Source organism: Nannospalax galili, unplaced genomic scaffold, assembly GCF_000622305.1.
Source record: "Nannospalax galili isolate Female #2095 unplaced genomic scaffold, S.galili_v1.0 scaffold1569, whole genome shotgun sequence".
NCBI lineage: Eukaryota > Metazoa > Chordata > Mammalia > Rodentia > Spalacidae > Nannospalax > Nannospalax galili.
Window position 1 is genome coordinate 785,293 of NW_008360051.1, and position 27,106 is coordinate 812,398.

Here is a 27,106-nt window from a genome sequence, read left to right on the forward strand (position 1 = left end):
TTCACTGCATAGCCCTGTCTCCTGAGTGCTGAAATAATAGGTGTATAACACCTTGTCTGTGTAGGGTTTTCTTAATTACACATTTTAAAAATTATTTTTATTTATTTCTTTCATTTTATGTGTATGAGTTTATTGCCTGAATGTATGTGAGTGCATCTGTGTCGTGCAATGCCATGGAGATCGGAAGAGGGTGTCGGATTCCCCTGGAACTGGAGTTAAAGATGGTGAACAGTTCATAGCTGCCATGTGGGTGCTGGGAATTGAACCTGGGTTCTCTGCAAGAGCAGTCAGTGCTCTTAGCCACTAAGCCATCTCTCCAGCCCCTTAATCACACATTTTTTAAAATTTACTTTATTTATGTGTGTATGAGTATTTTGCCTGCATGTATGCAAGTGTAGTGCATGTGTACAATGCCTATGGCGGTTAGAAGAGGGCAATGGATTCCCTGAAACTGGAGTTATGGATGGTACTAAGCCACCATATGGGTGCTGGGAACTGAACTCAGGCCCTCTGAAAGAATAGCAAGTGCTCTTAACTGCTGCTCCATCTCTCCAGCCCATAATTCCTTTATTTATGTGAGACTTTACAAAGCAAACTCTGGCTTCACTCAAATAAATGCAGCTTGTTTTCACATTTTATGCTTGCTCTGTAAAACTTGGCAATGTGTATTTCTGAAGCTTTAAAATATAAGCCCCTGGACTAGAGAGATGGCTCTGTGGTTAAGAGCACTTCCTGCTCTTCTAGAAGACCGACCTGAGTTTGGTTCCCAACATCCATACTTGGGGCAGTTCACAACCACCTGTAACTCAAGCTCAGGGGATTCCACGCCTCTTTCCTCCATGGAAACCTGCACTCTCTGGCACATACCTACATGCAGACACATATATACATAATTAAAAACAAGTATTAAAAATTTAATCCCATTCATCCAGGAAATAAATAACCTTCATACCTTTCCTTCTTAAGCCCCAGTCACCTTATCTGCAGGAAGAATATGGGTTCAATTACTGTATTCTGTGAATGTTAGCACCAGCTAAAAAATCAATCAAGCTCTGAAAATTCTTCATAAATATTACTGCAACAATTCAGCCATTTATTCCATTGGTTTATTTCAAATAATAGTTTCTCATAAGAGAAAAAGTTCAGTCATTTTGAGCTCCCTTAAATTCATTGCTTTATGAATCTGTGATTGCTTTCATATCCTAATTAAATGGCCACATCTGTCTTGCTTTTGTTTATAAAGATTAGTTTTAGATTGCACTGGATGAGCACTATTCGAGCTCGGCTGTTCAGTGCTGTGTGTGGTATTTATTATGAACCATTTACCTTCGTGGTATAGGACATCCTTTCTGTGGCAGGCAGTGGAAAGGGGTATTCAATGAAAGGACTGTAAGCCTTGTCTTTGAGATAAGGTTTCATCTGGAAGAGAAGCTGACAAAGACAGCACGTGCCTCGGTTACTCTAGAAGCTGAGAGACCTTTCCAGCTGTTTACACTTTGGATGGAAAACAACAATTTGACATAGACGGACAGCGTGATGCCACCATCTGCGTAAAAGGCTACATGTGGTGCATACCCAGTGTAAAAGGCTACATGTGGTGCATGCCCAGTGCGGGGAGTACTTCCTCCCCCTACCCCCTCAGATTGCCGGAGATAAGGCTTGAACTTTGCACTTGCAAATATCACTGCTGAGTTGCTGGGTGGTTGGTTTTTTTTTTTTTTTTTTTTTTTTTCCTATTATTCTTCTTTCTGAAGGTTCTCTAGCAACTGATTTCCTGTAACAATCCAAATGCTAGGCAGAGAATATTCAGTCATCAGATGCATTAAGTTTGAGTTGAAGCCAGTCTTTGCACTTGGATTGTTCTTTATTTTGAAAGCAATAGAAAGCATTAGGTGTGTGTGTGTGTGTGTGTGTGTGTGTGTGTGTGTGTGTGTATGTATGTGTGTGTGCGCGCACGCGCGCGCTCGTGTGTGTTTCCCGCTTGCAGTGGGAAGATAAGAAGAACCTCTGCCGGGAGTCTACTGGGGCAGGGTGTGGAAGCCACTGAGGAAGAAGGGGACTGGAAGAGGGGCTTCCTGGAGCATGGATTGCAAAGGTGCTGGGATTCTCCAGGGCTCGGCGAGCTCTGAGTGTCTGTGCCCCAGGCCGCAGCTGCAGGAGATTAAGGCGCTATCCGGCTAATGAAGGCCACCTGGATCAGCCTTCTGAAAAGAGCCAAGGGAGGAAGGCTGAAGAATTCGGATATCTGTGTAAGCACGAAGGCTTTTCTGGCTGGGGGAGATGCTGTCTTTGCTTTTCTGTTGTTGCAGCAGCGAGTGCCTGCGGAGAAGGTGGTTTGCTGTAGTTAACGTGCTCGCGATCAAGAGAGGGAGCTCAGAGATTCTTGTCATTTTTCTGAGCTCCTTTTCGTGCGTCGTGATTTATCGCCAAATGAAATCTCTCAGGCTGGTGTTTTCCGTAGCCAGCTCTTACTATCTACTTAAAGGTTTTCCTAAAGGTCCTTCTGGAAGAGGGAGAGGAAACTAGCCCTGTAGTCTGATAAGGCAGCTGGTGTAGGAAAAGCCAGAAAAGCATTAAGATTTTAATGGGAGGGTGTATCATGGCTGTGAGATGATGGAGAGTTCAAGTTTATAACTCATCAGAATTCCTTCTATGCTTTTTGTCAGGCTACTGTTTCTCTGGTTGTAAACACTTGCTCCAGCTCTCAGACTGCTCTTGAAGTTATCCTTGAAACCCATCAGTGCCCTTCAGCTCTGCACTGCACCATGAAGCTGGTTTAATGAGAAAGGAACTGTTTGTGTCTTGCGCAAAGGGTAGTTTAGAATATGAGGCTGGGGAAGGAATGATGTCTTGGTCCCCACAACTATCCTGGCGAACAGTGGGCAAAGCAAAGCATGTTTTTCTAGGTGGGTTACTGCAAAATGGATTATTTTCTCCTCTTTTCAGGAACGTATAGCATAATCCAAGAAGCAAGCTACAACACTAATGAGGCTTTTCCGGTGTGCTCGTCATATCTCAGATCTATTTTAAAGTGTACACTTTCCTCTTTAGGGTTCGGCAGACTCCTACACCAGCCGCCCATCCGATTCAGATGTGTCTTTGGAAGAAGATCGGGAGGCAGTGCGCAGAGAAGCTGAGCGGCAGGCCCAGGCACAATTGGAGAAAGCAAAGGTAAAACCAGGTTTCTTTGGGCGGTTGTGCTGTGCCTGTGAGAGCTCACCAGTAGAAGCAGCCCCTGAAGCTCACATTTGGTCTTCTAGAGTAGTCCATCGTCAGGTTTAACACAGACACCATAGTGAAGGGGAAATGTGATATGTAACCATAGGCTTTACTTTTGTGTTGTTTTATAATCCAAGCAACTTGTGTCCATGGTGGGTGGTTAATTTAAACACATACAAAAGGATCTCTAAATATACAAAGAGGAAAAACTGCATGTCATATCAAAATATTTTGCTTCATCTTCCCAGTAAACCACCTCTCTGTTTACAAAACCAAACTTTCTTGATGCTAAGGTTTATTTCCTTAGTCTAGAACAATCCTAAATTTCACCTGACAGTTCTTTTATAATGCTATTCTCTTATATTTAAAAAGTGGTCTATATGGTACTTTTGAAAAAGTAACAAAAGATTTCAATCATTTTTAAAAGGCCTTCCCTGGCAAAGTTTTTTCTTCATTCCATTAGAATGCAATGTTTGTACATGGAGGAGAAACAAATCAATTATGAAGTCTGCAAAGAATTTATTACAGGCTGTATTTCACTTCGCTATGAAATGATGACTGAATTCATTATCATTAGGATTTGAATCTTCTTTTCCTTCTCTGGCAGTCATTTGAATAACAGCTATTTCTGAACCATGGAGTATTGTCCAACTTGAAAGTGTCTTGGCCTGTAACTTCTGAGTGAACATATTTTAATGTAGTTATTGGCTGCCTTTCGAAAGAAAATTACTGCTTTGAAAAAGAGTAAGTCCACCATTGATCTTGCTGGAAAGATCAGGGCAGCATCATCGCTCTTCTCCCTGCTTCGCCTCTAGGAGGACGAGAATCTGTGTTACATGAGGAGGTAGTTGGCGATTCTGGTTTGAATGCATGGACAGCCCTTGTGTAATGTTCATGACCTAGAGCCCTGCTGCCACAGTGGTTCCTGAGAAGCTGCTGGAGACCTTGACAGCTGAAGGGCAGTACATCTGTGTAACAGCTGTCAGCAGCATCCTCCCCAGGTCCCACCACAGTCTTAACTGCTAGACAGAGCATGGACAGCAGAAACGGGGAGAGTTTTCTGACTGTGGAAACTGACAAGGGAAGGTGAGGCCCACTTACCATCAGCTGAGCTGCTGGACCAGAACTGGCCATTGGGAAACACTGTGAGGCTGAAATTAAATAGGGACAGCAAAGAATCAATGTTTGGTAAAGTGAATCGCCTAAGGGTCCACTGTCATAAATGTATTTTGCAAATGAGAATCCAATTCTACGTGTTATCTTTTGCTCCTGATCATAAAGAATAGGCAAGAAAAGTAGTAGCCTTTCCAGAAATGAGGTGGTTCTGTGCACAGCTAATTCATACTCACAAAAAGTAGACTGTCTTTCAGGGCCACGCCTATGATCCAGTGTGCTGCAGACTTGGTTAGGGAAGACTTTAATTATCTGACTGAGACATAACTGTTCATGATTGCGCTCTGTAAGTCAGGAGCTCAGTGACATAGCTATAGAAGACATAGAAATCTTTCATCCTAGCATGCTTCAAGATGTGGATTCCAAGTCAAACCAGGTTCATGTTTCTGGTTCACTGCCTCATCTTTAGTAGCAGGTGATGTGGGATGAATGGAAAGGGAAGAGAACTTAAAGGAAAATAATGGAAGCACTGTTTTCTGTATTTAATGAAAATAGTTCATTTATATCTATTTGTCCTTCAAATTAGGTCAATACCTTAGAACCTCCATGTGGTTCAATGACTAAATCTGGGGTGAGAATTTGAACATGTTCTGACTGAAGATTGAAGGACTAGAATTTAAGTTTATGTCAATCTTGGCATGTTAGGCTTGGTTTATTCATTCCAGTGTCCTTGAAGATAGAATGCAAAGCAGGAATCGCAGCTCTCTACTTCTCATTAGGTGCTTCTGTTTGCTCTCCTTTGTGAGTTTAGCATCATGCCCTCATGGGACCTTTTATAAAACAAAGCCTTAACATTTAAAAGTGCATGTATTAGGGCTGGAGATGTGGCTCGGGTGATACAGTGCTTGTGTGGCACGCAGAAGGCCCTGGGTTCAGTCCCCAGCATCACATAAACCTGGCGTGGTTGTACATGCCTGAAGTCCTAGCAAGAGGATCAGACGTTGAAAGTCATCCTTAGCTACATAGCAAATTCCAGGCCAGGCTGGGATATATGAGACACTGTCTCAAAACAGTAAATAAATAAAAATAAAAGCACCTGAATTAATGATTTAACCTAAAATAGTTTAAACATTTTGCATATCCATTTTGAAAGAAACATTTTGTACGTTTATTTTTACAATCACCCTTCAAACAGAAAGACTTTACAAATTGGTGTTTTGAATTGGCATACAGATGACATTAATACATCTGTGCAATGTCTGGACTAGACCCTCAGCTTTGCTTTGAGAGCCTGTTCCTGAATAAAGATGAACTCCATTGTCTATCAATTGACTTAATAACACCTCTGTGAAATGAAGTAATTGGCAAATAATGAAACTAGAAACAATTCTGGAAGTAAGTGACCTGCAAAAGGTTATATAACGAGGCAGCTGTGCTGCCAGGGAACCCTGCAGCCATCTCTACCTCTTCAGACACCTCAGATGAGTTTTTTTGAGGCAATTTAGTAACAACTGACATGACCTTGTTTTTTCACCGTGGTATTTTGGGGTCCCAGATGTGTTCTGATCTTGTTCAGTTTTGGCATACTTTGTTGATGCTGCCTTGTTTAAGTTGATGTTTTCTGATACCACCTTAAAGACAAGTAGCATGAATTTAATTAGTTCTTGCAACAATCTCTTATAAAGCTACACAATGGGATAACCCCCCCCCATTTAAAGTTAGTTTGGTTTGACACATAACACATATCAAATATTTGTTGGATGAGTAAGAGAAGGAATGAATTAGCTTGGAGCTGTGGCAAGGGGGATCTTTTAGTTAGATACTGCGGTGAGCTCTGACTGTTGAACTGGAGGCTAGCATTGGGAATATCTTGGTACCAATGGTTTGAATTTGTCCCCGAAGTTCACATGGTGGAAACTTAATCCGTAATACAAATGTCAGAAGGTGGGGTCTGAGGAACAGTGTTTAGGTCACAAGGGATCCACCCCTGTGAATGGATTACTATTGTTATTGTGAGAATGGGTTCCCTGACACAGGAGTGGGTTTCTAGTGTATAAGTGTGTTGTGCACCACATGTGTATGTGCACCACATCCATGCCTGGTGCCCACAAAGGCCATAAAAGAGCATTAAATTTCCTGGAACTGGAGTTACAAACAGTTGTGAACAACCATGTAGCTGTTGGAAGTTGAGCCCAGGTCCTCCGTAAGCAGCCAGTGCTCTTAACTGCCGAGCCGTCCCCCCTCTACCCCAGATGTAGTTTCTAATGGAGTCTGGGCCCTTTTCTCTTTTGCTTTCTCTTGGTTCTTCTAAAAACCAACTTGGGGAGGAAAGGGTTTATTTGGTTTACAATTCAGTCCATCATGAAGAAAAGCCAAGGCAGGAACCTGAATGCCGGAACTAAAGCATTCCACAGACTATGGAAAAATGCCGCTTACTGGCCTGCTTTCTTATATGATGCAGGAAAACCAGCCCAGGGGTGGCACCACCCACAGCAGGCTGGGCCTTCCTACATCACTCAGCAATCAAGAAAATACCCTGTAGATGTGGCCACAGGTCAATCTAATGGGAGGAAATGCTTCAATTGGGGGTCCCTCTATCCAGGTGTGTCAAGTTGACAACTGAACCAATTTCTGCCCTATTTTCTAGTACTGTGATAAAAGACATTGATCAAGGGGCTAGAGAGATGTCTCAGTGGCTTATAGTACCAGCTGCTCTTGCAGAGGACTCGGGGGTTTGGATACCAGCACCCACATGGTGACAGCCATCCATAACTCCAGTTCCAGGGGATCTGATGCCCTCTTCTGACCTCCTCAGGCATTGCATGACACGGGCACACTTACATACATGCAGGCAACACACTCATATACATAAAATAAAAATAATAAATAAAATACTAAAAAACATTGTCCAAACCACTTTGGGGAGGAAAGAGGTTCTTTTTGCCTTACATCCTCCTGGTCACAGTTCATCACTGAGGGAAGTCAGGGAAGGAACTCATGACAGGAACCTGGAGACAGGAGCTGAAGCACAAATCATGGAGGAATGCGGTTTCCTGGCTTGAGCCTTGGCCTATGGTCTGCCTACTTTCTTATGGAACCCAGGACCATCTGCCCAGCCATGGCACAGCCCACAGTAGGATCAGTAGGATCTCATATCACTCAACAATCATGAAAATGCCCACAGATATGGTCACAGGCCAATCCAGTGGAGGAAATTCCTCTCTACCTAGGTGTGTCAAGTTCACAACTGATGCTGTTAAGCACTTGTGGGCCTTTCCTCCTTATTGTAATCAAAATAATCCCTACGGGATGCTCAGAGACCCATTTCCCATTCAAGTTGACAGTTAACAGTAAGCATCACGGCCCCTTCCCAGTCTCAAGAACTATAAGAAAAAAAATTATATTGTATGTTTAAATAATTAAGAGATGAATGAATTAATGCAATTAGCCGGGCATGGTGATACATGTTTATAACTCCAGCACCCTGTCTCCACAAAATAAAATAAGTACAAATTTAATGTTTTTCAAAGTACATTTAGAGTTGTAGCCTCCTGATTATAACCAATTGTAGGACATTTTCATTTTCTTTATTAGAAATCCTAAGCCCACTAAATTATTCCTCATCCTTCACAACCCATCTGCCCTAGAGAGCCACCACCCCAACTTTCTCTCTAAAGCCATCCGTCCTGGATGTTGCACATGTTTATATAGAATCAGGTCATAGCTGGTCCTTTGAGACTGGCTGGGTTCACTCACCTAATGTTTTTAATGCTCATCCAGTAGCATCTGTCGTCTCGTCAATCTTATTGTCGTAGAATGTTCCATTATATCCATATTCAGGTTTGATGCATTGCCAGTCAGTAGGAATTTGGGTTGTTGATACTTTTAAGCATTGTGAATAATGTTGTATGAGGACTTGTGCACATAGAAGTTTTTCATGAGTGAGAACTGTTTTCATTCCTCATGTGTGAAACTGTTGAGTCACATGATCACTTTATTAAAAGAACATTGTCCTTCATTACTCCTCACCCAAATTTATCAAAAATGATACCATACTGGGTTGGGAAATCTGGATGTGGTAGCGACTGGAACACAGATACAGGTGTGGTGTGATACTCTTAGTAGAGTGGATTGGCGTTCAAATTTGACTGCTCTTCTCAACAGTGCATGTCTGCTATTAAAACGGCTGCACTTGGTATTTGGTATTTGGTATTTGGTGTGTGGGACAGCCTATAAGGCAGAGCCACAAAGGACAAATGGGCAGGTCTTTTGCCTGATGAAGCTTCTATTTATTTAGAGAGAGAAGTAATAAACAGTAGAAGAGAAGTAGCTAGTGGGAACAGAAAGGTCTGTGAGCATGCCCAGAACAAGACTGTACCTAGGTGGCTAGAATAGAACATCCTTCTTGGAGGAGGTAGTAGCTAAAAGCTAGACCTTATAGGATGGACAGATGTAGCTTACTCCCAGAAGACAGCAGCACAGTAAAGAACTCACCAGTTATGCTCTTTGGGCAACGTTCCCAAATAGCACTGCCTACAATGGACCAAGTGTTCAAACACATGGACCTATGGGGAAATTTCATATTCAAACCACAACACACACAATTTTCATATATTTTAATCATATTTAGACCTCCTCCCCTGTCATACCCCTGACATATGTAAAAGGGCTATGGAGTCAAATTTGTGTCCCCAAATGTCCTTCAGTCTGTGTCCATCCCCTACAGCCTGGTTAACCTATCTAGCATCACACCCTTGAACAAAACCAACTCTGCCTCTCCCAGCAGTTATTGACTGTTGGACAGTCCAAGATACTGTGATACATGCAGCATTGATCCTTACATTACCAGATGAACCCTCACACCCTCTCTCAGTAAGAAAAACCCTTTCTGCTTTGTTCCAGTATGAAGTGATCTCAGCTGGGTTCCTTCAAAGCTATTTCACTTTCCGCCCCCCATGCAGTCTTGGCCAACTAGATGAGCTGGGATCAGGTGATTCAGGTCGCTGGGCAGCTGTCATCTTTAGTCGTTCTTTTTTTTTTCTTCTTGGCAGCCTCTTGTCTACCACCAGGCTGGTTTAGTACCGATTTAGTATCTCCACATGCTATTCTCAGAATTGTATCAAAAGGAAGCTGGGGATTTAGCTCAAGGGATGGAGTGTTGGCCTGTTATAGTCATACTTCTCCTGGGGAACAGAACTGATAAGATGAATATATATTAAAGGGGGATTTTTATATCAGTTTACATGATATGTTCTGGGGAGTCTGACAATGGCTACCTTCACAACAGAGAGGCTCAGAACCTGCAGTTGTTCAGTTCACAAAGCTGAATGCCTCAGCACACCCAATATGGCACTGAAGGCCCAGAGGATTCTGGAAAGCCACTGGTCTTCAGTCCATGTTGGGAGGCTGAAGAAGCTGGGTTCCCATGTCAGTGGAGGATGTGGCAACAGCAGCAGAGTAGATGAACTCACCGTTATGCCACAAAGACAGGCAGGCACAAAATGAAAAGCCTTTCCCTCAGCCCTCCTTGTATCTGGGCTGTCTTCAGGTGTCCCCCATGTGAGTGGTTCTTCCCACTTCAGTTAACCTACTCAAGAAAATCCCTCACAGGCATGCTCATACGCCAACCTAATCTAGATAATCCCTCACATACGTCCACAGAGATTTGCTCATGGGTGATTCTAGAGCCTGTCAATCAGTATCAGCCATCATACCTAACTTGTGCAAGGGCCTGAGCTACATCCCCAACACTTAAAAAAAAAAAAAAAAGAGAAACCAGGCTCAGGGGGCGGGGGGGGGGGGTCTTCTGTATCACTTCACCTTCTTCCAGTGTTAGCCAAAGCAAGCCACAACGATGAAGTCAGGTGGGCCTGGATGGGAGCAGCCAAACGCATGGATTTGTGCAAACAGTGGTTCATACTCCTTGTCCCTACTCACCTCTTTCAAAGAAGAGATGCCTCTGCCTTGGAACATGGACAGCTCTGTCGGGCTTCCAGCCTCCTCTCCTCTTTCCTTGTATTTTGACCTTGTTGTTCAGGCTTTTTACTCTTGCTTCCAATGTCTTTAATTCCTTTGCTACTTGACCTTGAACCCTCTGAAATTAATTTCTGCCTTTATTTCTTTGCTGATGATTTCTAGTGATTTTTCTGTCACCAAGTTTGTTGACCTATGATTAAGTGTTCCATGACTTGTCAGCATGCCACAGTGACTTTTCCTTCCCTAGTAAATGTATTCTGTATTAAACTATAACTCAAAGCTGCCTGTGTCAGTTACCGATGTCAGCTACCACCTTGGCTGTTCTTCAAATGATTCTTTGTACATGTGTATGCATATGTATGTGTGCTTGTGGTGTGGCATATGTGTATGTGGGGTGGGATGTGCCCAGGCATACACATACAGAGGTCACAGGAGGGCATAGATTGTCTTCTATCTCTGTCTACCTCATGTTTTGAGGCAGGGTCTCTCACTGAACTAGAAACTCACTGTTTTTGGCTAGGCCTGCTGGCCAGTGAGCTCCCAGGCTCTCCTTGTCTTTGCTGTGACATACTGGGGTTACAGGCACCCGTGACCATGTCTCATTTTTATGAGGATGCTGGGGATTTGAACTCAGGGCCTCTTGTTTCATGGCTAGCACTCTTACCACTGAGCCCTCTCCCCATCCCTCTTCACATTATTCTGCATCAACTTTTAGTTCCCTCAACTAAAACATAGAGGCCCATCTGCCAAATGCTCAAGCCTTGGCCTTCTGATAGTTTTGTCTTGATATTGTATTGGTTCCCATGCTGATCTCTACACAGCCCCAGGGGATCCATGGATCAATCTCAATAACCTCTGCAGAGGCAAAGTGGTATCAAGGTGATGTGGTGGTCTGTGGGTTCCATGGGCATTCATCCAACAACTCTCCCCACTCTTGGGATTTCTGTGTAAGTTTTCCTTTGACTGTAATTTGTCATCCAAAGTGTCTTTCCAGCAGCTGAAGTCTTCTTCTCAAGGCTTTGGCCTTCTGCACCTTTGATCCCAACTTCTCACCCTACGTGTTGGTTTCTCAGATCTTCCTTTCCTTCATCTCTCAGTTCTCATTCATCGAATGGAGCTCCCCATCTTCTTCAAGCCCATCCTCCTCTACATTTTCTTAACCTGCCAGTGTTTCCTCCATCCTCGCAAGGATCAAAGATTCAACCAGTTCTTTTCCTGTAAAGGATCAAATAGGAAATATTTTAGCTATCTTGGGTGTCGGTTGCAGTTCAACTAAAAAATATGTATTTGAATTCCATCTCTGCCCTGGGTCAACAGCTTGATCTCTTGATAAATTACATGGTAAGATCAGTATTCCTGTTTGTAAAATGACAGTAAGTCTTGCTCCTTGCAGTTGAGTTGCAGTTCTAAATGAACAGCTTAGTACAGGTCAGGCAAAGGGCTCCTGAGCCCCCCTTCCTCTATCCTGGGGCTCTCTGAATGGGCACAGGAACTGGGCTTCATGATGCCTCCCATCACAGAGCCTGGTTTCCAATGGAGAGCTTGTCTGAGAAGTCGTAAAGCCAACATCTTTGTTCCCTCTAAGTACTGCTGTCATATGGACTTTATATGGTTACTATCCTGATAGCATTCCTTGTTTCTAATTTGATGATGAGTGCTGTCAGGCTGATTTATAACATCTAATAACTGAAGAACTGAGTGCACTGGACAGACATGAAGACCTGGCTAGCATGGACATCTCCACTGTATCCCACGGTGACCCACTGTGACAGCTCAGATTGCAACCCTTCCCATTCCTATGAACAAGGCACATTTATGGTCTCTTGACCTATAACTGAGTCCCTTGAGACTAACAATGTTTGTTGTACTTTGTCGCATGGAGCAATTCTTCTCCCAGTTATCAACTTGGTTTAATATTCTTGCTCTTCCCTGTGGCTGCTTTCTGAGTGGCACCGGAATATTATGGGAATAATCTTTTATATTGCTCTATATGTCTTTAAGGTTATGTTTATCTTTGCATTTTGCCTATTGAGTGTGTTTTAAGTTTCTTATGAACAAGAGTCACATATTTTAAAAACAACCCTGTGCTTTGTCTAATTTAGTGGTCTCTTACAGTGCATTTATGAGTTTTATTAAAGGATATTCAGGACTGTGGTTTCCCATGTTAAAAACTGTACACTTGCCTTGGAAGATGACTCCACAGGCAAAGCACTTGCTGTGCAAGTGTGGCCACAGTTTGGAGCCCAAGAACCCTTGTAATGCAGGGATGCATGGCAGCCTGCCTGTCATTCTAGTACTGGGGAGGTAGAGACAATTCCCAGAGCAAGCTAGCTAGATTGACTGCATCAGCAAGCTGTGTTCTCAATTGAGAGACCTTGTCTCCGATCAAAGAAAGCTCTCGATGTCAACCCTTAGGCCTTCACATTCAGGGGCACTCGTATGTACATGCACCCTCACACACATGCACACAAATATATACCTGCACATACATGTGCACCCACACATATACTTGCATTCACACCACACACACACACGCACGCACACAGGCAAAAAAAAAACCTGTACTGTTGGTTAAGAACCCTTATAAGGACTGCTATCATAACAGAAACTTCTGACTATTTCAAAACCATAAATGGATTGGGGAAGGATTATTATAAACTTTGTGACTGGAGCTTTTTCTTCTCAATCTGTTAAAGAGCTGTGGCTTAACATCTTTGTGCATCCTTGTAAACATAACTATAAATACTGAGTTCTTCCCTGGCTTTTCCCAAGCAGATATGAACAGGAATCAGCATGAAAACCCTTACAGGGTTTAACATAGTCTTCTCAATTGGTCTCCTTAACTTTGCACCACCACAGCTACATGAAAAATGTTGGAACTCAGAGAGTAGAATTTATTCCCAAACATCGGATGAGTGGTATTGTGCTACTGCATAGAACTTGGAGAGGCAAGCTTAGATGAGGTTTTTTTTCCCTCAAGAGGTCATGGTCTAGCGATGCAGGAATGTGTCACTGGACTGAGCAATATGACAAGTGTGAGCCTAACAGCCTTGTTATGGGAGCCATGACTCCAAGGACATCAAGCAGGTAGAGCTCAGAATTAGAAAGCTAGGGAAAGCACAGAGGGCACTGTGGATCAGAGATGTCCCACTGTTATGGGACTTTCTCTGTGGGGACAGAGGCTTACTAATCAGCATTGTGCTTCTGCTGACCGAGGTGCCCAGCAAAGGTGGCTTTTCTGCTTAAGTCTCACTGAACTCTCAATTTATCTTCAGGTAATGTATTGTTTTTACCTTCTGAACCATTTTGGCAGTGTGATGTGGGAGATTAGGGGCCAATGTTTATATGTGAAGGTAGAAGTGCATATGCACACGTGTGTAGAGGCCACATAGGATATTGATTCTCAGGATGATCTGCACTTGAGTGTATTTGAGATAAGGTCTCTCAGTGAAACTTGGAGCTCGCCTCTAAAGTTAAACTGGCTGGCGGGGTGAGCCACCGGAATCCTCCTGTCTTCGCCTCCCCAGAACTGGGATTACAGGTACATGCCGCCACAGGCAGCCTTTCACATGGGTGAAAGGGAGCCAACCTTCTTGCCTTATGTTTACGCAGCAGACATTTTAGCAGCTGAAACAGCTCCCTAGCCCACCTCTGCAACATTTTTAAAAGGAAATTTCACTGGCGTACACTGCATTTCCAGAGCTAAAATTTCCTGAGTTTAATAAGTTGTGAAAGAAAGCGATCTGAACATATGCATATCCTATTCTTGGTTAAATGGAGATCTGAGAGAGATGCGCATAAAGTGTTGTAGTGGCACTCTTCCTGTACAGAAGTGGAAAAAATGAACTATCCAGGAATTAGATTACGTGAAGAATGCTGAGTAAAGGCTTCTGAGGAGTGCAGGGGGAGAAGACTGAACGAATCACGGTTTCAGAGAAACTTCACTGTTATCTGTTTCTGAGGAAAAAAGATGAGAAAAACAGTCTAAAAATTACAGCAGACAAAAATGAAAGTTCTGTTTCACTACTAGCTAGTTTAAGATGAGAACCTGTTATAAAGGAAGATTAGGAAACTACTGTCATGATGATTTTAAAAGAAATATTTATGGCTTAAACCTAAACCCTGTTTTTAGAAAGGAAGATGAATCATACCATTAACTATCAAAATTATTTATATCCTAGTGATTTCCTATCAAATATTCTCTGTACTGATATTTTTTTGCAAGATTAACACCCATTACTTTAAAAAATAATTGTCACTTATTTTTATGTCTGAGACCAAAACCATGTTCCTGCTCTCCCCAGACACAGCAGGAAGTGAATTGGGGAAGAGGCTAGACAAGACTGTAGACAGTCTGGCTCTTGCTATTCTTCATTTATCCTCTGGATTGTTAAACTATTAATGATTGTTTAGATGTCATGGATACAGCTTCCCTATCACGTCTGGAAGATACCAAATACCCACATCTGAGAGGCTGTAGACCCTAGAGTGAAATCTCCTGCGGCCATTTCCCTAAGCCAATACAATTTCTAACGATATTCTCAAAACCTACAAATAAGTTTCTTCTTATCAAAGAAGCTCTTTTTGTCAACAGATAGAGATGATTATAGAAAGCCACAGCTGCTCAAAATGCAGAGAAAAAGTGACCATAGGATGCCCAGCCCCAATTGATACATCTAAGATGTAACCTCTACACCTAAGGCTCAGGAAACATCACGGAAGAAGGAGTAGAAGGATTCTAAGAGCCAGAGGACCAGGATGTCTGCTTAATCAAGACCTATATAATGACAACACCAACTGACATACCAACATGGATATGGGAAATCTTACAAGGTCTTACCATTAGTTAGATGAGCTACAGCAATCAATGGCTGCTGAGAGAGGGAGAATCGGTTTTCTCCAGAAACGAGGTCCATGATACTTTATCCAATCCCAAGTGGTCAGCAGTAAACTTATGTACATGCTAGCACCACTAACTGGACTCAGTAGGTTGTGTGTGTGTGTGTGTGTGTGTGTGTGTGTGTGTGTATAATATTTATATAACAAGAATGTAACAAGAATAATTAAAGAAGAGGTCAGGAAATTGAGAGAACATGGGGGACGGGGGGTGAAAATGATGTAAATAAAGTGCTTATTTATGAACTTATCAAAAAATAATCTTTAAAGAAATTACTATCTTTCCTCCTAAGAGGAACTGCAGTCATTTTTGAATAAAATATTTACAGAGCCAATTGCTATCCAGCATTTAAATCAACTTAGATTCCTTACAGACAAGAGTTGAGTTACATGTTCTTTTATTTTTTTATTTTTATTTTTGGTCTTTTTAAATTTTTTAATATTATTTTTATTTTCAGTGTATGAGTGTATTGCCTACATGTATGTAAGTGCACCCATGTTGTGCAGTGCCCACTGAGGTCAGAAGGAGGCATTGGATCCTCTGGAACTGGAGTTATGGATGGTTGTTAGCTGCCATGTGGGTGTTGGGAATCAAACCCAGGACCTCTGCAAGAGCAGTCAGTACTCTTAACCACTGAGCCGTCTCTCCAGCCCCTACATGTTCTTTTATAAGGAACTCAGTGTCACACACGTTGAGCCAAAGGAGATGGTTGGTAATGGCTAGCAGATAAAGAATGCCACCATACACAAGTGAGCACTGCTTCCCCAAGTATACAAACCCTACTTCAATTTGTGACACAATAATAGGTCATACAATGGATGCACAGAAAGGAGTATGGACCTCCGTTGAATAGACAAGTTCTCCACACTCTGAATGAATGTATTCTTCACTGAACACATTTGCAAGGGTCATCTACCATGTGGTGGTGTGTGATAATCTAGGGGACATAAAATCATTCAGCCTTGGCTGTGGTCTAAGAGAAAACTTGAATAGTAATGTTGTAGTCATATAAAGTATCATCTTATTCAACCCCTTAATTTAAAATGAGGGCATGGACTGAGAATAATACTTTCTTAGCATTCATGAAGACCTGGGTTCCATCCCTAGCCCTGTGTAAACCAGGTCTGGTGCACACACCCATAATCTCAGTACTCTGGAGGTGAACGCAGGAACAGCAAGAGTTCAAGGTTTTCTTTAATACATAGCAAGTTCAAGGCCAGTCTGGAATACATAAGACCTTGTTTCAATTTTAAAAAGAAATTAAATAGGGGCTGGAGAGATGGTTCAGTGGTTAGGAGCACTGGCTGCTCTTGCAGAGGACCTAGGTTCCATTCCCAGCATCTACATGGCAGCTAACAACCATCCGTAACTACAGTTCCAGAGGATCCATCGCCCTCTTTTGACCTCCACGGGCATTTCACAATACTGGTACACTTACATACATGCAAGCAATATGTTCATACACATAAAATTTTTTTTTAATTTTTAAATAGAATAGTGCCAGTGAGATAGCTTGTTAAATAAAGACACCTGTCATCAAATGCCTCATGACCTGAGTTCAATCCATGGGACCTACATGGTAAAAGGAAGGAATGGACTCCTGCAAGTTGTCTTCTGACCTGCACATATGCATGGTGTCAGGCATGCACTGCACCCCACATAAATAAATAAAATGAAAAGCAAAATTAAATGAGTACCAGAACCAGGTGACACTGAGGCCCATGTCACACATTCTCTGTGGGGTGCTAAGATTAGGAACTACTGTGTGTTCTGCATCCATTTTACCACATGGTAAAGCTTTGAGTTGGCATTTCATAGGAGACAGATGACTGAATGCCCTGTTAGGCAAAGAATCAAAAAGTCAGGGAAAAGAACATATTCAAATCTGAAATGTTTCATTTAAACTCAATACCCTAACAAATGAATTCTCCAGCATTAATCTGTTGAAACAAAACCAAACCCATTCTTCAAGTATGAGTCTGTGTATGAGTCAGGGTTCTCTGGGGAACAAAATCAATGTGACATAAAGAGATGCAGAGGGAGAGTGAGAGGGAGAGGGAGAGAGAGGATTGGTTCATATGATTACAGAAGCTAAGAAGTTCCCTGATCTGCCATCCTTAAACTGTTCACCCATGAATAATACCAGCCAGAATTCAAAAGCCAGAGAACCAGCTAATGGTATAAATCCCTGTCTAAGTATAGGAAAACACCCGTGTCCAGTTCAGCTCAACTAGGCAAATACTTTTAAAGAAGAGAAAATTATTCTTCTCTTTTCTATTCTCTCAGTACCCCAAAACAAATTGGACAGTACTTATGCACAGTTGGGAGAGTGAATCCACAAACTCAAAATCTAACTGTAGCTGCACCATCTTCATACACATACCTGTACCGAAAATGCTATTTAATCTGATCACCCCTTGATGCAATCAAGTCGACCCCAAATTAACCAACATAGTCTGGTAGAGGAAGCCTCACCTGTGCTTGCATAACCATCCTCAGTATACAAGTTAATTTTATTTAAGTTTGACCCTCTCCATTGGGAATTGAGTTCCTGGAAATACAAGAGCTGGAAAGAGTTGTTTAAAACAGTCTCATTTATGCCTCAAAATGATACTCTAAATGTCTCCTAAACACCTGGTCTACATAGTGAGTCCCAGGCCAGCCTGGGTGCATAGTGAAACTCTGTCTCAAAAACCCAGCCTAAGGAAATTTTGGCAACTGATGACTGCTGGGAGGAGGAAAGACCATCTCATTCAAGGATGGACTCTCTCTTAACCATGCTCCAGTGGATGGACCCACACTGAAGGACATTTGGGGACACAGATTAGACTCTGTAGGTCTTATTATATGTATAATGGGGTTTGTTAAATTGATCAGGGGCAATAAGGAGAGGTGCAGATAGGGGAGGGGATCTAAATACCATCAAATTATATTGTATGAAAATCACAAAATTCAGTAAAAAGTGTTAACTAAAATAAATAAATAAAATCTAATATTCTGGGAATTAAAGCTGTTTTGAATATTATCCTATTGATAGTTTGGTAAATGCAGGAAATGTATCTTAAGAGAATTTTAAATAGTATTTTCCCCTAGATATAAATGTATATAAAATGCCTTGACATTAGCAAATATACCTTCCTCTTTGTGGATTGTGGTCCAAGAAAAGCTATCAATTTGGGGGCCAGCAAGGTGGCTCTGAGCATCTGCACACACGTGAAGACCTGAGTCCAATGCCTGGAACTCCCAGTGGAAGGAGAAAACAGACTCCTGAACTCTGTCACATTGTCCTCTGCTCCACACGTGTTTGTGGCTCTGGCTCTTTCTCTCTCTTCTCTCTCTTCTCTCTCTTCTCTCTCTTCTCTCTCTCTTCTCTCTCTCTCTCTCTCTAACATACATACATACATACATACATACACACACCTACATACATACACACTAATAATAAACTAAAAATTAACAATTGGAGTTTGATAAAATAAGAATCATACTATAATCTTACAGCCAGGCATGGTGGTGCACGCCTTCAATCCCAGCGCTTGGGAGGCAGAGGCAGGCAGATTTCTGTGAGTTCAAGGCCAGCCTGGTCTACACAGTGAGTTCCAGGACAGCTGGGGCTACAGGGAGATGCTGTCTCAAAAAGACCAAAAAAAAAAATTTTTTTTTTTACATTTCTCCAAAACGCACATGTTGTTCTCTTGTTTGGAAAATGTGCATTGTAGTAGCACACACATTACACCTTTTTAGCAGAATTAAAAAAAAAATCAGTGGCTCTTTGTCATTTCTTGGCTCATGAATACCTTTGAATATATGATGCATCTGTGGACTTTCTCTGGTGACATGGCCAGCTTAGAGTCACGCATGTTGGCTTGTTTTCCTGGGATATTCAAAGATCTCTCCACAATATACAAGCTATGCGACACTCTTGGTAGTAATCCAGCCATCTTCGAGTTAGAATGGATGACGCCAAAGGGCTATGGGTTGTTGCCCTAAGTATGTGGAGTGTTTTCCTTTGTGCTCAGATGCTTGAAGAGATTACCACATGCATTCTGAGTTTTGGTTTCAGCTATAGTGTTTAGTCTAGTTGGAAGCGGCGTTTGGGCAAATATACAATACTCTAAATAGTTTCATGTGCTATAGCTGTTAGTTGTGTTCTAGTTTAAACACTTGTCAATGATTAGGATTTTAGTGTTTTGTTTTTGAGAATTTTTAAAACAGTCTGTATGAAACTAAATCAAAGGGAAACATCCTCTCCAGTTTAACAAGTTGAGCAGATAGTGGAAGCTGATCTTTTGTGTGGTTTTGCCTGGCCACATGCCTATACTGGCTTACTAGTTTGTGGGTTTCTGAGTTGCTTTGTGTTACCTCACAGAAAATGTAATTGCCAAGGTTATCCTGTTTATCCTTGCCTAGATTGTCCATTTGATGCACATAACTCCAGTGCCAATTAACTGTACAGAGGGCATCCGGACTGCCTGTGGGTCACAGAAGGAAGGATAAGCTCATGTGTCCCTCTGGATTACCTGAAAACCTTTCTGGCTTATTCAACAAATAAATGAAATGTTAAATGTTTGCAGCAAAATGACTTTTATCCTCCCCAAAGTTTCAAGATTCCACTGACAGGATCCCTGTGCTCAGAATCTGTGTTCTCTGTTTTCCAGTGGTTTGTGGCTCTGTCCCACCACCCACCGGCTCTTATTCCTTAGTAACTCCCATCCCCAGAAAACTAGTTTGTGCTTCATCCCAGCCCTTATCATGCCATAATTTCCTTCTCTCCTTAACACAACTTGCAGTAATTAGGACTGAGACCTGTCTTCATGCTTGGAATTTAATTCCTTTTAAAGGCTTAGTGTGTAATTGAAGACCAAAAAGATCATAGGATCTGCTAAGCAACAGGGACTGTGTGAATGAATCCTAGAACTCTGGATAGAATCATATTTTGTCATCTTATAATTTTTCAAAATAATGAAGTTATAGTTTGTCTCCACTACATGTGACCTTAGAGGGACATATGGTTCATTTACTCCCTCTTCTTTCCATATCCAGTTTAGTGAGTGATTTGTCGACTGGCTTTTCATTTCTTTAGTGCATTCTTATTTGTTTGTTTGAAGCAAGGTCTCATGTAGTCCATTCTGGCCTCAAACAAAGTATGTAGCCAAGGCTGACCATGAACAAACTGATCCTCCTGCCTCCACCTCCAAGTGAGCATGTACCACCATGCCTGGTTTTTACATTGCTAGAGATCCACTCAGGGCCTCATGCATGCTGAGCAAGTACTCTGTGAACTGAAATACATCCCTGGCTCTAGTACATTCTTTAGTGAAAAAACGTTACTGAATGGCTTCAGGTAGAGGTAATATAAAGAGATCTTTCCAGAATAGTTTCTGTTTGATACAGTGGGGTCTACCTCTTCCTTGATATACTAGAACACAGGTGAAAGGACGACAATAAGACCCACATCTGAGCTGCTGGGAGTGAGGAAAGGGGCTCTCTAGAGTAGAAAGAATTCCTCCTCATGGCCAGGCTCGTCACGGGCAGCTGCCAAGGCCTTCTGTCATTTGCCACAGAGAAGGGTTCATTCCAGCTGAGTTTCTGAAGAGCTGTTCTTTTGTTGAGCCTATATATTAGTTACTTTCCTGTTGCTGTGATAACATGACCAACAGCAACTTAAGGAAGAAAAGGGGGGTTTTTTAGCTTATGGTTCCTAAGTGATAGAGTTCATAATGGCAAGGGAGGCATTGTGAAAGGTGGGAGGAGCAGGAAGCTGGGTGATCACATTTTCATCCACACACAGGAGACAGAGAGAGAAAGAACAGAAGGGGGCAAGACTATAAACCCTCGAAGCCCATCCCTAGTGACTTGCTTCCTCTAAGAAGGCTGCACCTCTTAAGGGTTCCATAACCTCTCCAAACAGCACCACCAGCTAGGAACCAAGTGTGTTTAAATACATGAGTCTATGGGGGCCCTTTCTCACTTAAACCACCACAGACTGTAAATCAGTTGAGTTTCATCCAGAGAGAGAGAGAGAGAGAGTTTTACAAATGAATGTCTGGAATTTTTAAATACTGATATAGTTAGATATGTCAGACTGATACAGGACTACAGTGTTGTCTTTGAGAGCAATGAAGCCTTTCTTGGCTCTGTTGTGCTTAGCTTGAGAGACTAGGGGCCTAGAAACTCAATGGCCACCAAAGCTACCTCAAGTCAGATACTTTGGGGTTCTTGTCTGGTGAATTCAAAGAATGAAATTCATGGGCCACAGAGGGTGAGTTTTAGAAAGGAGTATTTTATTATAGGGAGCTTAGGAGAGGTCCCCAAGAGTGGGGACCACTGAACCTCACTGCCCTGGAGTTAATAAGGCTTTAGTGGAGAAAGGAGGGGAGGTGGAGTAGAGCTACTCAGTCCAGTTCCCATGCCAGGTGCCCAAGTCCCTCAGTGTAGTTTCCTGGAATGGGGCACTCCTTTAGGGAAAAGAGATAATGAAAAACAGACCCCTCTTTCTGACATCTCCAGCCTCTAGCTATGGTGGACCCAGACTCATCTTTAGCTTAGAGAATTCTGGCTTCTCTGGCTTTAGACAAGAACAAGTGTACTGGCAGGCCCAATGGCATTTCCAGCTCTTAGCCAAGAAAGAAACTGGTCACTTTACTTTTAGGATCTTTTTACCCTAAAGTGCCTAAGCAATTTCTGCCTCCTGTTCTTATCAAGCCCACTGTTTTTTCAGGACAGAACTGACAGCTTATACATTTATATCCTATTTAAATTTTACATGCCATATTTGAAATTCAACCATATTGGGGGGCGGGGAGAAGGAAGGAAGGAAGGAAGGAAGGAAGGAAGGAAGGAAGGAAGGAGGATCTTTTTACCATAGTGTTCTGAGATTTTGGCATTATATTGTTTGTAGATCAATTAAGGAAAAATACCTTTGTTATAACACTGAGTCATTTTATTCATGAATAAGAAATGTTTTTTCATTAGTTTTGCTCATGAATATTTTATAATTTTTCCTATAAAAACCACTTTGATGAACGTCAGAAAACTTTTGGTAGCAGAGCATTTGCCCACCAGGTAGGCGGTGCCCTGCATTTGATTGCTAGCACCCCTGTCCCTAAAATATCCATGTCTTTAGCCTTGACCCTAGGCATTTTTCCTGCAACTCTTTGTATTTTTCATTATTTCTAAGGTTATTAAATGCTCAAAACTTTTCAGTAGATTCTTAAGTTTTCTGCCATTTACAAATGGGCCAATTATATGTGACTAATGAAAAATGCATCCTTTTCAGTGTTGGGTTTTGTCTTGCATCATTGTGCTGGCTAGAGACTCCACTGCAATCTTGGTTATTCATGCTAACAGTAGGAGTTCTTGCTTTAGTGAGACTGAGACTTTTAAAAACATGGCCAGTGAGCCCTTGGCGTCCACCTCTACCTCCCCTCCCTGGGGGTTAAATCTGAATTTATATCATCTGAATTTTGGAACAATCTTCTATTTTATAACGATAGTCACACATCACATAACAATTTGGTCAGGTAGCAGACTGCATGTACCACAGTGGACCCCAAGACTATAATGGAGCAGAAAATTCCTAGTGGCATTATATCCATTACGTTGTCATGGTGTCATGCTAATGCATGTAAACATACTGTGCTGACATCTTATTGAAATATAGTTCAAACAACTACATACAACAAATACATAATATTTGATAGTGTATTAGCTTTCTAAACTTTTTATTGTTGATTTAGAGTGAACTTCCACTTACTAAAAAAAAAAGTAAAGTAAAACACAATTCACTTATGCTTGCATTATCTACACGTGTTACATTACAATGTCTATAGATTGTGTCAGGAGGCCACATTGAGTAGTTGATGTGTATATCTGCTTAATGAACTTCTCAGAAGGTGTCCCCATGGTTAGTGGCATGTGACTGTATTTATTTACTTAGCAGAAAACTAGGATGTTAAAAAAGAGTCTTATTATCAAAAATAGTAAAGGAGAAGAACTGGATTCTCTAAATGGGAAATGTGTAATTGTCAGGGTGCAGCAAAAACACACTGCAGCTGTCTGCAGCAGTCTGGGAAGGTCCCCGACTCCGTAAACCTGTACTTAGGTGAAGATAGGATTCTTGATTTTTGTGTGAAGCAGCACTAGAGCTCCTTGAATCATCTAAGAACATAGATTACGTACGGGATTTATAGGAAAGAGGCACCCAGGGCAAGCACAAGGCATAAGAATAGAATTGAAAGCACATCAAGAAAAAGGATGCTGCTTAATTATGTTAGCAATAACCACACATACCATTTTGCTGTTTTCTGAAGTTACATGTCAATGGGTTCCTGACGTGTACTGGATGGGCTTATAATTGATACGATAAAGCCCTCGGTCAGAAGGGTTTCAAAGGAAGCCAAGATGCTTTTATTGTCAACAAAGGGTTGTAGTTTTGTTTGTGAGATTCCTAGAGAATCTCTGGAAAAGGAGTAAGGTCTTAGGCTAAGTTATATCTACTAGAAACCCGAGTGTGGCTCATTGCTATTCTTATTTGAAAGTATCTTTATATAAAAGAAAGAGTGTCTTTATGTAGGAAGCCTTCGTAAGAGATGCTATTAATTGTGCTGGAATTCTTGATTCTCATCTCCTCTCCCTTCTCATGTCCCCTTAATTTTCGCTTTCTATCCTGCCTTACAAAGTCAACAGGTATCAGGGATACTCTAAAATAATTAGGTTTAAGTGCAGGTGCGTAAATTGTCTAAGAACTTCTTAGTCATTCCTGCAAAACACATTCTGTACTTGAGTAGTGTGTGGAGGGAGTGGAAGGCATTGATTTTTATTCATTTTAACTAGAGTTGCATTTAAGAATTTTTTAAGCATTCTAGTTTAAATTCTAAGTGTCTCACAATGATTCAGTGTTTCCACAAGCAACTGGATAAAATGATGTGATCTGACTTGAGATTTATGTTGTTGAGACATGTTCCCCAGAAGAAAATATTAGAGGAATGGAAGTAATTCTGACATGCAAATGAGCTGGGGAGAGTGTGTAAGTATATACTACCAAATAGAGTTTAAAAATCATACTTTGCATGAAATGATTCAACCAGATGAATTCTTTTAAGACAATATCTATCATTTATATTTGAGTCTAGTCAGATGCTTTTGTATTTATGTTTCTATGTGGATGCTCCTTTACTCCAAGATTTCTTGATATCCAGAGTACATCACTAAAGGCTTGTGTGTCTTCTCCACCTTTGCACACTTGCTCAGGAGTCTAGAATGAAGCCACTTTTCTACTGATGTCTGAAGTGGATCCCAAGCTCTTTCCCTACATTTCTCACCTCAACCTAAAACATCTACTTCTGCCTTTTTATATGGTTAAACATAAAATACATTTCCTGTTAAATGGTGGGTTTACCTCTAAACATATATGCTAGGAAACAAAAACATCTGATCATTTCCACCCTTGTTTAACAAAGAGCTTTATATGTAAATAGAAATGTTTTTCTCCTTAAAATGCCAAAATAAGCTGGAGATATTGTTCTAGAGCCTGGGTTCCATCAATCCACAGCACTGCCAAGAAAATGGGGGGAGGGGAGAGAAAGGAGAGGGAGAGGGAGAGGGAGAGGGAGAGAGAGAAAGAGAGAGAGAGAGAGAAGAATAAAGAAAAGAAAAAATAAAGGGAATATAAAGAAAGAGTAAAAGGCAGGGAAATTAACTGGAACCAGATAACCAGATTATTTATCTGAAAAGTCAAGAAATAAAATGACTATGCAACAGGTTAACCCTTAGGAAGCTTCTTCCTAAGGACATGTTTCTGATCCATACTATTATTTATCATTTAAAAGTATAGATTAATTTTTTAAAAATGGTGTTAGGACTCTATTCTTTGAGAAAAGAAAAAAAAAACAAAAAACTCTTTTTGATAATCCAACATGTTGTTACTACAATTCTCCCTTGACTTTAAAACTAACCAAGGGCAGAAGAAACAGTGCCACCTGTATTCTGTTTGAGGTAAGAATTCGATTTTAGATGATCATAGATCTACCTGGTGCCCCCGAAGTTTCATCAAACTCCTTGATACACACTCACTTATAAGGATTTGATGCTAGGATCCACATATGAGGGAGAACATGTGTCATTTGTTTTTCTGTGTTACTTCACTTAGTATAACAGTTTCTAGTTCCTCCCATTTACCTATAAATTTCATGATTTCATCTTTCTTTCCTGCTGAGTAAAACTCCATCGTATACATGAACCACATTGTCATTATCCACTTGTCAGTTGAGGGACACTTAGATTGCTTCCATCTCTTAACAATTGTGAAAAGAGCAGTAATAAACATGGTTGTACAAGTGTCTCTGCAATAGGATAAGTTCTTTGGGTATATGCCAAGGAGTGGTATAACTGGGTCAAATGGTACGTTCATTTGTAGTTTTTTTAAAGTTCTCCACACTGGTTTCCATAGGGGTTGAACCAGCTTGCAGCCCTACCAGCGGTGGATGAGTGTTCCCCTTTCCCCACATCCTCTCCAACATTTGTTATAATTTTTTCTCTTGATCTTAGCCAGTCTGACTGGGATAAGATGAAATCTTAAAGTGGTTTTAATTTGTATTTCCCTAATTGCTAATGATGTTGAGCACCTTTTAAGATGCTTCTTAGCCATCTTTATTTCTTCTTTTGAGAACCCTCTGTTCAGCTCCTTAGCCTATCTTTTAATTGGGTTACTTCCTTTCTTGAATGTTTTTTGAGTTCGTTACATGTTCTGGATGTTAAACCTCTGTCAGATGTGTCGCTGGTGAAGATTTTCTCCCATTCTGTGGATTTTATGTTCACTTCCTTAGTTTCTTCCTTTGATGTACAGAAGCTTTTTAGTTTAATGAGGTCCCGTTTGTTGATTCATGACCTTGTTTCCTGAGCAATAGAAGTCCGGTTTAGAAAATCCTTTCCTATACATATATCTTGTAGGTTATTGCCAATGTTTTCTTCTAACAGTTTCAGAGTTTAAGGCTGCACACTGAGGTCTTTGATCCATTTAGAGTTGACTTTTGTACAAGGTGAAAGACAGTGGTTTAGTTTCGTTCTTCTACAGGTAGAGATATAGTTTTGCCAGCACCATTTGCTGAACATGCTGTCTTTCCTCCAGTGAATGTTCTTGGCCCCTTTGTCAAATATCAGGTGGCTGAAATTGCATGTACTCATATTTGGGTCTTCAATTTTGTTCCAGTGATCTATGGGTCTATTTTTGTGCCAGCACCATGTTGTTTTTATGAATGGGGAACAGCTGGGGTCACTGACTACAGTGAACAGTAACAGGGATTACAGAGTATATGGGCTTCAGTGGGGCAGGGATATGGGAGGGTGTCACTTGGGATGTGAGTATATATATGAATAAGATTGTTTGGGATGTTCTGTATGAAATACACACAAAGTATAGGCTTCAGTGGGGGAGGGGAGGCTATGGGAGGGTGCCATTTGGGATGCAGGTATAAAGATGAATACTGAAAGAGAAGAACAGTAGGAAATGAGTGTTAATAAGGGAGATGTGGATGAAAACGGAGTTCTTTTAATGGGAGTGGGGAGGGAGGGTTATATAAGAAAACTAGGGGATAAAGGGAAAGAGGGAGCTCAACAGAGGTGGGACCAGAGGAGAAGGGTATTATTAAGGGAGAAATGGGAAAAATGGGGAAACCATGGTAGAGGGTTAGACAATGAGATAAATAATGCCTAGCTAGTTTTAAGAAACCAGAGTGAACCATATTATTCCAACAACCTACTGACAAATTATACATATAACTAGCTCAAAGAACATAATATATATCTAGTCAAGGTTTATTTGAGAATGTTTGGTTTTTACCCAAGCTTTATCTACATGGCACATGGTAATTAAAAGTACCAGACTAGTGGGACTAACCTTAT

At 41.3% G+C, this 27,106-nt stretch overlaps 1 protein-coding gene across 17 annotated transcripts in view; it reads left to right on the plus strand.

The window, feature by feature from the left end:
- Nucleotides 1-27,106, plus strand: part of Cacnb2 (calcium voltage-gated channel auxiliary subunit beta 2) — a 433,641-nt gene that overhangs the window by 305,252 nt on the left and 101,283 nt on the right. For 14 of the 17 annotated variants that reach the window (XM_029559167.1, XM_008824116.3, XM_017795855.2 and 11 more), the window contains one exon: nucleotides 3,052-3,171. In XM_029559167.1, coding sequence (XP_029415027.1) covers nucleotides 3,052-3,171 — 120 coding nt within the window. Of the gene's footprint in view, nucleotides 1-1,936; nucleotides 2,250-3,051; nucleotides 3,172-27,106 lie in introns of those variants that run through there. The other 3 variants (XM_008824117.3, XM_008824118.3, XM_008824122.3) reach the window with 2 other exon arrangements.